Below are 13,298 nucleotides of genomic sequence, written 5' to 3' on the forward strand. Positions count from 1 at the left end.
TTCCCGCCATTTTGGAAGACGGTACTCGCATCACAGCTGACGTCACATGACGTCACGTACTTGCGTCATGGCCGCCATATTGGATTTGGGATGATGCCGGCCTTAGGGTGACCTACTTTTGGGCGACGTCCTTGTTTCTCCACTACTCCAGGATACATGAATTTAAATCCAGTTATCACGTACCTGACCACAGTCCACAATATCTGCAGGCAACAGTTCTACATCTACACACATACATCGCAAGCCACCATACGATGCGTGGCGGGAGGTACCCTGCAATATTACTAGTCAGTTCTCTTCCTACTCCACTCACAAACAGAAAATGTTAAAAACAGGTTTCCAAAGTCTCCGTATGAGCCTTAGTTCCTCGTATCTTCGTGGTCCATAGGCGAAATGTGGTTGGCGGCAGTAGAATCGTTCTGTAGTCAGTTACAAATGCCGGTTATCTAAACTTTCTCCATAGTGTTCCTCGAGAAGAACGTCGCTTTCTTGTCAGGGATTCCCATTTGAGTTCCCGAATCGTCCCCGTAATACTTAGCGTGCTATTGGAGCCTACTGGTAACAAATCTAGCAGCCCGCCTCTGAACTGCTTCGATGTCTTCCTTTAATCCGACCTGATACGTATGCCAAACACTCGAGCAGTACTTAACAATAGGTCACACTAGCGTCCCATATGTTGTCTCCTAAAATTCTCGCAATAAACAGAACTCGACACTTCGCCTTTCTGTCACAGTCCTCACATACTCGCTCCATGTCATATCGCTTTGCAACGTTACGCCCAGATATTTAAACGAGGTGACTGTGTCAAGCTGTAAACTATTAGTGCTGTATCCTGACATTGTGACTTTTTTTAATACTAATTGGCAGCAACTTACATTTTTCTGCATGTAGAACTAGCTGCCATTCATCATCCCAACAAGACAATTTGTCTAAGTCATCTTGTAACCTTTCACATTCACTCAACTTTGACGCTACAGCATCGTCAGCAAAGAATTGCAGATCGCCGCCCTTCCTGTCCGTCAGTTTATTTATGTGCACAGAAAGTAGTAGCGGTCCTTTTTCTCTGAGCCTCTCCGGATGACACCTTTGTATCTGACCAACACTCGCCGTCGAGAGCAGTATACTGAGTTCTCATACTTACGAAGTCTTCTATCTACTCACTTATCTTGTAAACTATTCAACATGATCGTACCTTCGTTAACACCCTTCTGCGGGGCACCGTTCAGATGCTTTTCGGAATCTAGAAATATAGAATTTGCTTGTTGCGCTTCATCCACAGGTCTCAGTACATCATATGACGAAAGGGCAAGCTGAGTTTCTTATGAGCGATACTTTCTAAGCCCGTACTGGTTCATGAACATAAGCTTCTCGGTCTGAACGAAACTTATTATAATTCCCAAGCAAGCTTGCTTCCTTCAACGGTCAGAAGTACCCAGCCAGTGTGACGGAGCCGATAACTCTTCATAGTCGTGGCCGCCGCCTTCGACCAATGCTGGAGCTAGGCATAGCACTCACATTTCCCCCATCAAAACAGACATTAAACTACCATTACTGCGAGCCAACAATTCGCCACCCCCGCCGCCCCCGCCCCCCCCCCCCCCCACAGGAAGCCGAGCAGCGGAACATATCCCTTCCGCGGCGCCGCCCACATGCCTACACTCCCGGCCAAGCGTCGTCGCCTCGCCGAACCACCAGAGCTAAAGCTAGCCCGGGCAGAATCGGTAGCAACAAAGAGATCAGGTGCGCATTGCACTACCAACACCGCTACAGAGCGTTGCTTGTCACAATTTACTGCAGGCTCGTGGTATCACAGGAAGTGTTCCACGTGTTGTCCTCGCATTTCAATGCAGTAATGCTCTAATTTCTGCATTGAGATAAAAATAATAATCGTCGAATCATTTCTTAAATCTTGACAAGGCTATAGAATTAGCTGCTCCAGTCCTCCGACCTTATGAACGAGAGCGTTGTAGACTTCATTCTGGAAATGACCCCACAGGGCTAAATGAGGATTTAAGTCAGCTGATCTTGGATGCCACTGCACAAGCCCTAATCGACCTGTCTCTCTGGGACCATACTGGTCTATTAGACGTCGCCTTAAATTAGGACCAAAATGTGCTACATCCCTATAATGAGTCTACCAAATTTCCCAAACATTGTACAAAACTGAAATTCTGTTGGACGAGGACTTACTTGGAAAGTTTACAGCGATGTGACAAAAGTCAAGGGATAACCTTTAATATCGTATCCGACCTCCTTTATCCCGGCGCAGAGCACCACCTCGACGAGGCATTGGATTCAATAAGTCATGCGAAGTCCCCTGCAGAAATATTGAACCATACTGCCCCTAAAGCGTCCATAATTGCTAAAGTGTTCCCAGTGCAGGATGTTATGCACGGATTGACCTCTCGCTTACGTCCCCTAAATCTACGATAGGAATCATGTTGAGTGATCTGGATGGCAAAATCGTTCGTTCGAACTGTCCAGAATGTTCTTCAAACAAATCGCGAACAATTGTCGCCCAGTGACACAGTGCACTTCCATCCATAAAAATCCCATCATTGCTTGAGAACATGACGTCCATAAATGGTTGCAAATGGTTTCCAAGTAGCTGAACATCCATAGGACCCAGTCCATTCCATGTAAACACAGTCTCTACCATTAAGGAGCCACCACCATTGCCTTGTTGACAACTTGGGTCTGTGCGACACTCGAAAACCCCTCCTTCCCCCTCCCCCCACCAACAGTTCTCACCAACAGAAATCTGGACTCATCTGACCAGGTCACGGTTTTCCAGTTGTCTAAGGCCCAACCAATATGGTCACGAGCCCAAGAGAGGGGATGCAGACGATTTCGTGTTACTAGCAAAGCCACTCACGTAGTTCGCCTCTTGCAATAGCCCATTAACGCCGAAGTTCGCCGCTATGTCCACACGGATACGTTAGTCGCACGTCCCACATTGATTTCTGCTGTTATTTCACGCAGTGTTGCTTGTCTGTTAGCACTGACAACACTACGCCGCTGTTATTGGTCATTAAGCTAAAGCCGTCGGCCACTGCGTTATCCCTGGCGAAATGTAATGCCTGAAACGTAGTATTCTAGTTAATTCTTGACATTTGGATCTAGGAATACTGAATTCCCTAATGATTTCCGAAATAGACTGTCGTGCGTCCATACTCATGTCGGAAACATTTCCACATGAATTAATTGACTACAAATAACAGTTCCGCCAATGCACAGCCCTTTTATGCCTTGTGAACGCGATACGTGCATGTCGCTATCCCATCACTTTAGTCATCTCAATCTACATTTCAAATACATTTGTACAAACTGGTAAAATGTGTCATATTGAATTAGGAGTAGCTCATGGCCGCTTATTTGTGGACACATCTTCACTGGAACTTTTCTGTTTCCGTTATCCCTATCTTTCAGCCGTGACGGTTTTCGCATTAATTAGGATATACCTTTTGCAAATATCGTTATGAGCCCTTTACTGAACATTACATTACCTCACAATTTCAATAACGGATGACATTATAGGTCTCCTACGGTGAAAGGAGTGAAAAACTTTATAATATTAGTTTCTTTTCGCAAAAAGTGTAGAAGGACTGCTGTTTCCTATCGCTCCACATATTATCAGCGATGATTGGCAATCACGGGTGAATGGGGTGTTCTTCACGTGGTCGTGCAGTCCCAGTTTCTCGTTGGCAACGCTCGTGTCTCAAGTTGTGGTGTAGGCCTGCAGCCTCAGATGACTGGCCGCCGGGATGGTGCAACACTCACGTCTTCTATTCACATTATTAGGATGTTTCAGTATTCCGGTGGAGTCTGTGATCTTTCGCTTCGCCATCCCTGGATTCATGGCAAATGCACAAGTTTAGATCAATTTTATTTTTATTTTCTCGTGGGATTCTCTCTGGTCACCGCCCATTTCTGGCCTGCCCAAGTTGAATGTGGTGCTCGTGCTCCTAGATGTGTGTTACCACTGACCTGCTGGTTTCACCAATGTAGACTTCTCCACTCTGACAGACCTCTCTGTACGGGTCTGCAGTGTGCAGGGCATCTGTCTTGTCGTTGGTGAACATGTCCTGCAGAAGACGGACTGGACACCAACCTGTTTAAGATGTTTTCTTATTCGATCAATGATCTCTTCACGTGCGGTAAGAACACTGCTTATGTATGTCCCAGTTGTTTTGCGATCTTTTATTGCTAACGATTATTGTTTACATGACATGGCTCAACAGCCAGAAAAATTTTACGTTAACTAACGCTGGCTCCGGAAGCCTATGCACTCACATCAGTTTAAGATCTATTCAGGCCTTTGTCTCAGTAGTTGAGATTATCCAGTAGACATATTATATCTCTACAAGCTCCAGATGGTCTTGGCAGACCAGCGAAGGAAATGAAGATTCCATGTTTCACAAGGGTTAAACATTTATAACAGCAGAGTGGACAAAACTCGGAGCTACAAAGGCACGCTGACAGTATGTATGAAATCGATGGTTTTTTGTTTTAATGTATGAAGTGATGTAAAATAAGCACTACCCTAAGACACCCTAAAATTTTAGATGCATTGTACAATAGCCGAAACTTATCAACTAAATCAATTGTTTACCAGATATGTGAATGTGGGAGATGTCCAACACACAGTCAACTTCTAACAGCATTGGACACCGTAGGAAATTTTTATATAAAAATGAAACGTACTGAGATTTTATCCATCTTATGTTTAGCATATGACTAATACTTGTTACCCCAGAACTTCTACTCCTCTCTGGCCTGGAATGTGAGTGAAGTTTTTGATATTCTACTCATCTCCGCATTCATTGCCTTAAAAAAAGTCTCCATTCACAGAAATCAGGAAGCCGCCCTACATGTCCTTATCTTCACTTGATACACATCGCTTGGTAACTGACGTATTTTTTTGATATGCATTGGCAGCTTCGTGTAACTACCGACCCAAGTTCCTATCGAACCGAATGCTCCAACAGACTGCTGTATTGCGTTCCAGCTATGACCCATCGATACATTCGCCTTCTATATTTTTTATACTGATTATTATTATATAGTATGATTTACACTAGTCTAAGTTTATCATTTAATATCACTTGCTAATACATATCTTAACCTCTGAATCGATTATATGATCATGAAAAATATAAGTGTTTACATTAACATTACAAGTTGCAGATAATTTTCTCTACATGCAAAGAGATCGCACCAGCTTTTTTTCAGTAAGCTTGCTCTCCTTATTGTCATTAATCCCGTTTGTCACACATGGGTGTTGGCTGGGATGTCAGTGGTTTAAGTTATAGCCATTTTTCAGCAAAAACTTTACATAAAAATAGATGCAATTGTGATAAACATTTAAATAATGTGTTAAGATACATTATTTTAAATACAATGATGAGTTTGTTAATACACGTTGACTGTGACTTTCACGTAAGTGAGTATTTTAATGTCTTTATGATAATACCTTGTACCAGTGTGTGGTGATTAGAATGGTAAAAGGAGTAGGAATATGTACATTTGGAAGATGAGTGACGAAGAAGCTATGGCGACCTGGGTTAAAAATTTTAGGACATAAATTGTTGGGAATAGGATAGAAGCTGATTAGCTTGGAAAAGTTTCCTAAATAAAAGAATCGTAAGGGAAAGTGGGAGGGGGAACGGGGGTAGGTGTCTGAAGGGAAGAGGTCAGTCTGCTACATTTAGTAAGTTGGTTATACATCGAAAAATATTTCGTTACCTATATGGGACGAAAACAAATGTTTCGGTACATGTGGTAAGCGCAACGGAGCGTTAATTGATAAAAAATTTCAATATCTGTAGAATTACGGGAGTACTCATGTCCAGGTGAAGTTGGAATATCGTTTCTCATTGTGAAGAATACTGAGAAGTAACCTAAAAACAGGTAGGATGCTAGGCTGCTAGTGTGTACATGGCTGTCCCTGACAATGAACGTCTCCCAGATGGTGTTTTAGTTATCACGAAGAGATCATCATTGCTACGCAGACGGTGTCTTTTTTATGAAAAGGCCCTGCACCACACAGTGAAGAGCCGAAGCATTACTCCTACCTCCTTGACGGCGTAACAGTCCACCATCGGCACGCAGCATGTCAGCGACTGTGTGTGACATGGATTGAACAAGTCCCTGGTAGGTTTCAGGATGTATGTAGCATTGGATGCCCAACCAAACGTCAAGAAATTTCCGTAATCTTCGTTGAAATCGGGTCCACAGCTGCGATGAATTGCTTAAGTCATTCGATATCGCCTACAACTTTGATTTTTCTTTATTCGCTGCACCATTGAAAAAGTTCTGTCTTAGACCTTATTTCAAATACCCATAAAAAAAACCAGTGATGGCGCAGTGTACTATACAAATGTCTGCAAATGTCAGATTTGAATGGTCTCCGCTGCGAATGCGCTAGTGAGTGTCGGTGTCGTAGTCGTCATAAGCCTAACAGTAACTACACTCCTGGAAATTGAAATAAGAACACCGTGAATTCATTGTCCCAGGAAGAGGAAACTTTATTGACACATTCCTGGGGTCAGATACATCACATGATCACACTGACAGAACCACAGGCACATAGACACAGGCAACAGAGCATGCACAATGTCGGCACTAGTACAGTGTATATCCACCTTTCGCAGCAATGCAGGCTGCTATTCTCCCATGGAGACGATCGTAGAGATGCTGGATGTAGTCCTGTGGAACGGCTTGCCATGCCATTTCCACCTGGCGCCTCAGTTGGACCACCGTTCGTGCTGGACGTGCAGACCGCGTGAGAGGACGCTTCATCCAGTCCCAAACATGCTCAATGGGGGACAGATCCGGAGATCTTGCTGGCCAGGGTAGTTGACTTACACCTTCTAGAGCACGTTGGGTGGCACGTGATACATGCGGACGTGCATTGTCCTGTTGGAACAGCAAGTTCCCTTGCCGGTCTAGGAATGGTAGAACGATGGGTTCGATGACGGTTTGGATGTACCGTGCACTATTCAGTGTCCCCTCGACGATCACCAGAGGTGTACGGCCAGTGTAGGAGATCGCTCCCCACACCATGATGCCGGGTGTTGGCCCTGTGTGCCTCGGTCGTATGCAGTCCTGATTGTGGCGCTCACCTGCACGGCGCCAAACACGCATACGACCATCATTGGCACCAAGGCAGAAGCGACTCTCATCGCTGAAGACGACACGTCTCCATTCGTCCCTCCATTCACGCCTGTCGCGACACCACTGGAGGCGGGCTGCACGTTGTTGGGGCGTGAGCGGGAGACGGCCTAACGGTGTGCGGGACCGTAGCCCAGCTTCATGGAGACGGTTGCGAATGGTCCTCGCCGATACCCCAGGAGCAACAGTGTCCCTAATTTGCTGGGAAGTGGCGGTGCGGTCCCCTAAGGCAGTGCGTAGGATCCTACGGTCTTGGCGTGCATCCGTGCGTCGCTGCGGTCCGGTCCCAGGTCGACGGGCACGTGCACCTTCCGCCGATCACTGGCGACATCGATGTATTGTGGAGACCTCACGCCCCACGTGTTGAGCAATTCGGCGGTACGTCCCACTATACGCCCTCGCTCAAAATCCGTCAACTGCACATACGGTTCACGTCCACGCTGTCGCGGCATGCTACCAGTGTTAAAGACTGCGATGGAGCTCCGTATGCCACGGCAAACTGGCTGACACTGACGGCGGCGGTGCACAAATGCTGCGCAGCTAGCGCCATTCGACGGCCAACACCGCTGTTCCTGGTCCGTCCGCTGTGCCGTGTGTGTGATCATTGCTTGTACAGCCCTCTCGCAGTGTCCGGAGCAAGTATGGTGGGTCTGACACACCGGTGTCAATGTGTTCTTTTTTCCATTTCCAGGTGTGTATTTATTGTATTTCATTCTGCTCAGCTGGCATAATATATGCTTCGGTTATTTTATAACATAATGCATCACTTGTAATTCTACATTAAGGAAGTTGGTAGACATAAGTTATTCATGACACCCGTGTGCATCATACACTTCGGCGTAAGGTCTTAGTAACAGAATTTCTGTAGTCCCATGCCTACATTAACTAATGTGGTGTCATAAAGTGTAAGTCTAGTGCGATGGCACAAGGAAACATTTGTAATTTTTAAACTCCGATATCCACACGTCTAACGGTGCCAGTGATACTGGTTTTGTGATAACAACACCTGCACTTAGAAGCACAATGAAGTGGACGTCATTCAAACGTTAATATGTGCGGAGACTTGTGTGCAATAACGTTCCATAGTTGAAATCCTTTACAGATACTTGAAAATGATGTAAAACAAAAATTGTACAATAGCACAACGAATAGGGAAAAATGACAGCTGTAGGCGGTATCAAAGCATTTAAACAACTCCCATAAATTACAGGCTGGTGGTTCTTGGGTGCGGATCTTGCACCCGATAGCATCCCAGATATGTTCCATGGAGTTAGGATAAGACGAATTTGGTGGCCAACACATCAATGAGAGTCCTCTGCTACACGTGCCTGGCCTGGTGACGTGGATCGTTATCCTGCTGGAAAATTCCATCGTTGTTGGGGAAGACACCAACTGTGAAGGGATACAGGCGGTCCACAGTAATGTTCTCTACGTCCACCACTGTCATAGTCCCATCGCATAACGCCATAGGTCCCATAGAAGTTCAGGTGAATATCCCCCATACCCCTACCTACCAGCAGGCGTCCTTGGCGCTATGCATGTTTCGCGCAGGTGTGCTCAAATGTTCAAATGTGTGTGAAATCTTATGGGACTTAACTGCTAAGGTCACCAGTCCCTAACCTTACACACTACTTAACCTAAATTATCCTAAGGACAAACATACACACCCATGCCCGAGGGAGGACTCGAACCTCTGCCGGGATCAGTCGCACAGCCCATGACTGCAGCGCCTTAGACCGCTCGTTCGCGCAGCTGTTCGCGTGGATGGTGGCATGTCCAGACGTAGTGTACACGTCATTCATCCTACCAGGCAAGCAATTCCTTTGATTTACGGCCCTCTCGATGATAGTGTGCCCACTGCTAACGCGACTGACGATCCCATTCGGTCAAAATGCGAACGCGGAGGAGATAGTCTGCTGCAGAGCCCCGCGTTCAACTATGTGCGCTGAGCTGTGTGCCGAGAAACACTTGTATCTACATCTCCATAGTACTCTGTCTTCAGATCTACCATAGATCGTTGCCTATCCTGTTTTACAGAGTGGACGAACCTGTAACCTCCACGTCCTTTACGTGAGGTGCAGATGTTTAACACCTTGTCGCCCACCCGTAGTTTCACCGTCCTTCTAATACTTCCTGTGGGTGCTCATTACAGTAGCACGCTAACAGTCGACCAGCTTCGCCGTTCCCGAGATACACCTTCCCAGGCACCTGCCATAACACACTTCCCTTTGTCAATGGGATCTGAAGTTTTCCCGGCGTATTTCCAATTTGAACAGTTCTTGGGTATCCAACCGGGTAGCGTCGTAATTTCTCCACAATATTTCGGCAGGAACCACCTGAAGATGGCACCTTGTAAGTCTGCCGAAATATTTTGGAGAAATTACGACGCTATCCGGTCGGATACCGGAGAACTGTTCAAAATGGCGCTTATGTCGACGGATTTTCACTTTTTCGGCCCCTGTCGTCGCTAAAAAAATTCTCCAATCGTCTCTCGTCCACTTCTAGTCTTCTCTCGCCGCATCATGTGCCCACAACGCCACCAGGTGGCATTAATCCTCGCTGTGGACACTGGTCACGCTATTTTAACCCTTCAATTGGTGATAATTGAAGAAAGAGTGGAAATACGTATGTTCCAAAAATAATGAGTGAAATAGCTATGATGATCTTGGTTGTGGATTCTATTATATGAATTACTAGGAATAGAGTAGGAGTTGAATAACCCACCATGATAGCCGAGAGCGCTAACACGCTGCTTCCTGGACTCGGGTAGGCGCGCCGATCCTAGATCGAATCCGTCCGGCGGATTAACAAAGTGCCTGGATGTGGTTTTTAGGCGGTTTTCCACATCCTACTACGTGAATACCTGGCTGGTCCCCACGTCCCTCCTCAGTTACACGACTCTCAGACATTTGAAACACATTTACACTATTTCACGATTTACACTAGACGCAGACAGTTGGGGTACACTAATTCCGCCAGGGGTTGCGGAGTGGCGGCAGGAAGGGCATCCGGGCACCCCTTAAAATTAACATGCCAAATCCGGTTAACCATGGCCGACACTATGCAACCGAGGGCCAAGGCGCAAGCGATAGATAGATAGATAGAACAGATAGAGCAGGAGTTGAATAATTTGAAAAAAGGTTCCCAACAGACAGTTTTGAATGTGAAAGCTACTGGGACTAGTCCTCTATGTGTTGAGAAGAAAATAGTCTGTTAGATTGGGCAAGTTTGGTAGATACTGGGATCGACTTCGTGGCCTGAGAGAGGAGCACTAGTTGTTCAAGTTTTTGAAGATTTGTAGAAATACAGAAATTCTGAAATTTAGGAAACGTTGCAAGAAGTTTCCCATTGTGGAGAATATTGGGCAGTAACCTAAAACGAAGACTGAGGACTAGGATGCTACTGTGTACAATGGTTTGCAGACGATGGCCCTGAGATCCGGATACTGAACGCCACGAAGGCGACGGCAGCTACGGGGGCGGGTCTCGCGCCCGGCGCCGTCCTGGCAGTGGCGGCGGTCGTCGCGACGCTGGTGGCAGCCGGCGACTTGTAGCGGCGACTTGTGGCCGAGACTTTTAGCGTCGCCGCTTCTCTGCGGCTATGCTGCTCGCTCCACTTCAGACGACATTTCCACTCAGTTCACATCCCAGATGCTGTTCCCGTACTATATTAATAACATTGGTCAATTTTTTTACAAAATGTGACATAGTCTCAAAAAATGATACAAGAAAATATTTGCTGCTTTATAAATCCAGTCTTGTTTATTTGTAGTCAATTTATTAACTATGATGGGCAATGACCATCGTCAAGCCTGAGTAAAAATGTGTTACATTACACATATCACACGTAATGACGTGATATGTGTAGTGCAACACGTTTCTACTCAGTTCTGAACAAGGCCATTACCAACCGAAATTAATAACCTCATTACAAATAAACATTCTGGTCCAAAACAGGAATTTTAATAAAGCAATATTTTCAGTTAGCCTTTTTCTGCAAAATAATTCGCTGCTAAATATAGGTCTAATTTCATACTCTCTTTACCGGCCTCAGTTGTCATGTAATAATGGTTTTTGTACATGCTTACAGCAAGCAGACTATGTATCAGATGTATCTGGAAAAATTACAGTTTCTCGAAGCAAGACTTCAAACAACAAAAATATGTAACTACACAAAGGAATCAAAGAAATGGGTAACACAGGAGTGAAGAAAAATAAAAAGTCGTGTATAAGAATATTTCCTTTCCGATTTCCTGCTGTTCTTTACCTCGGGAATGTCGCTTCTTAAGGAGCAGCATTGGCTGGACAACATTTCAATACACCATCTGCCTTGATAAAGCTTTCCCAATTGAGAAATGACCCGTTGAAACCGTTCTCTATGTTCGTCACCAGCGGCGCCAAGATTATCCGGGAAGAAGTTCAAGAAATGTGCTTTAAGTACAATTCCATAAGATGGTGTGACCTCAGTAGTTCTTGTAAAACATAGCGATAGTTCTCTGCCATGTGGATGGCCAAGATAGTCTTAAACCCTTGTGAAATACAACCATATTATTCTTTCGTCATTACTCAATAAGTAAGGACATGTTCCCTAATTTGAAGTACTCCAAATATTCCTTCCTTTATTTTTGTTTCACTGATCCTTGGAAACTTCTCTCGCAGATACATGAATCCACTTGACGTTTTGTCCGTGGCCTCCACAGAGGTAAGCGAAAAAAAAAAACAAAACAAAGCACTCTGTCTTCAGGCCACTAGTGGCCTACCTGGACCATCCGACCGCCGTGTCATCCTCGGTGGAGGATGCGGATAGGAGGGGCGTGGGGTCAGCACACCGCTCTCCCGGTCGTAAGATGGTATTCTTGACCGAAGCCGCTACTATTCGGTCGAGTAGCTCGTCAATTGGCATCACGAGGCTGAGTGGACCCCGAAAAGATACAAATTTCGGTGTCAACAATAGGCACACGTGTAACACTCTTGTCTTTTGCTTTTTCGTCGCTGTATTCGCCTTCTCTCACTGTCACATTCTCAGGAGTCACTAATATTGGCAGCTCTTCATTGTGAGATACGCGCATTATAGGCAGAAGATAAATTCTGGTATCGCACAGTTTTCCTTGTTTTCAAAACGACTATCCGTTTTTGTCAGGCGAAAATAAGAGTCCGTTGGGTGGCCTCTTGGTTCCTCCCAAACCACGGTAATAGCAATTTCCACGTAATCCTTTTAACCAGTCTATGAGGAACGTAGTACAGAGTGGTTACAGTAAAATTTTCGCTACTTGAGCAAGTGTAGGCCGAAAACTATTTATCTTGTCGGTACCTTCATTGTGTGCTGCAGGATTTGCTTTGTTACCAGTGTTAGTGTCATGACATTCCGTTAGCCGGTGGTACTGGTACAGCGGTGTAGAATTGGAACACAAGCATCAGTATGAATTACTGTTGCAGACACTCAACAGGAGCCTGGACAAGGTGATGAGAGCTTTACTCGTAAGGCTAAATTATCAAAACAACAGCAATAGTGCTGCTGCACTTCGCGATTATCGACGCATTAAGGGGACCACACCGTGGTTCAGGTCTAAAAAAATACGATTTTCGGTTTTCATCATATTTCGATAGATTAAGGTTTTATTTAAGTACTCTGAAAAGGATTTTACTGAAAACACTTTTTTCGAACATTTAAAGAGCATTTTCCTGCCACGTGTGTTAATGTGCCTCGCCCACTTTTCTGCATATATTTTTGATCTTTATATCCCTTACGTTGCACGTTAGGGATTATTTTTACTACCGAGTGTGTTGGCTATCCTTGGAATGCAACGGTCTGTATTCTTTTGTTTCTGCTGTTTGTAAACAACACGCATTCAAACACGCGTTTATTTTTGTTCAAGTGTGATTGCAAGTAGTTGTTATACTTACGTTTGCAGTGCCTGTTTACTTGTGTTTTGTTGTCTATACTATGTTCAGGCAATTAGGAGAAGTAAAGAATATCTAGAGGCAATGAAGAGAGATGTTAAGGTAAATTTAACCGCCCTGTTAAATAGTTAAAAACATAGTCGGCCGGTGTCGTAATTTTGAAATGAGAGTTAGTAGAACGTCCCGTAATGAGTATCTCGCGTGAAGCGCCGTTGCGACAGAGGC

General features: G+C 45.1%; 1 protein-coding gene across 1 annotated transcript in view; it reads left to right on the top strand.

Moving 5' to 3' along the window:
* LOC126277009 (uncharacterized) overlaps positions 1-11,409 on the top strand; it is a 62,956-nt gene extending 51,547 nt beyond the window's left edge. The window contains exon 4 of the mRNA XM_049977322.1: positions 10,596-11,409. Within this exon, the coding sequence (XP_049833279.1) occupies positions 10,596-10,726 (131 nt within the window). The 3' untranslated portion in view covers positions 10,727-11,409. The remainder of the gene's footprint in view (positions 1-10,595) is intronic.
* The last annotated feature ends 1,889 nt before the right edge of the window (positions 11,410-13,298 follow it).

Source organism: Schistocerca gregaria, chromosome 1, assembly GCF_023897955.1.
Source record: "Schistocerca gregaria isolate iqSchGreg1 chromosome 1, iqSchGreg1.2, whole genome shotgun sequence".
NCBI classification, from domain to species: Eukaryota; Metazoa; Arthropoda; class Insecta; order Orthoptera; family Acrididae; genus Schistocerca; species Schistocerca gregaria.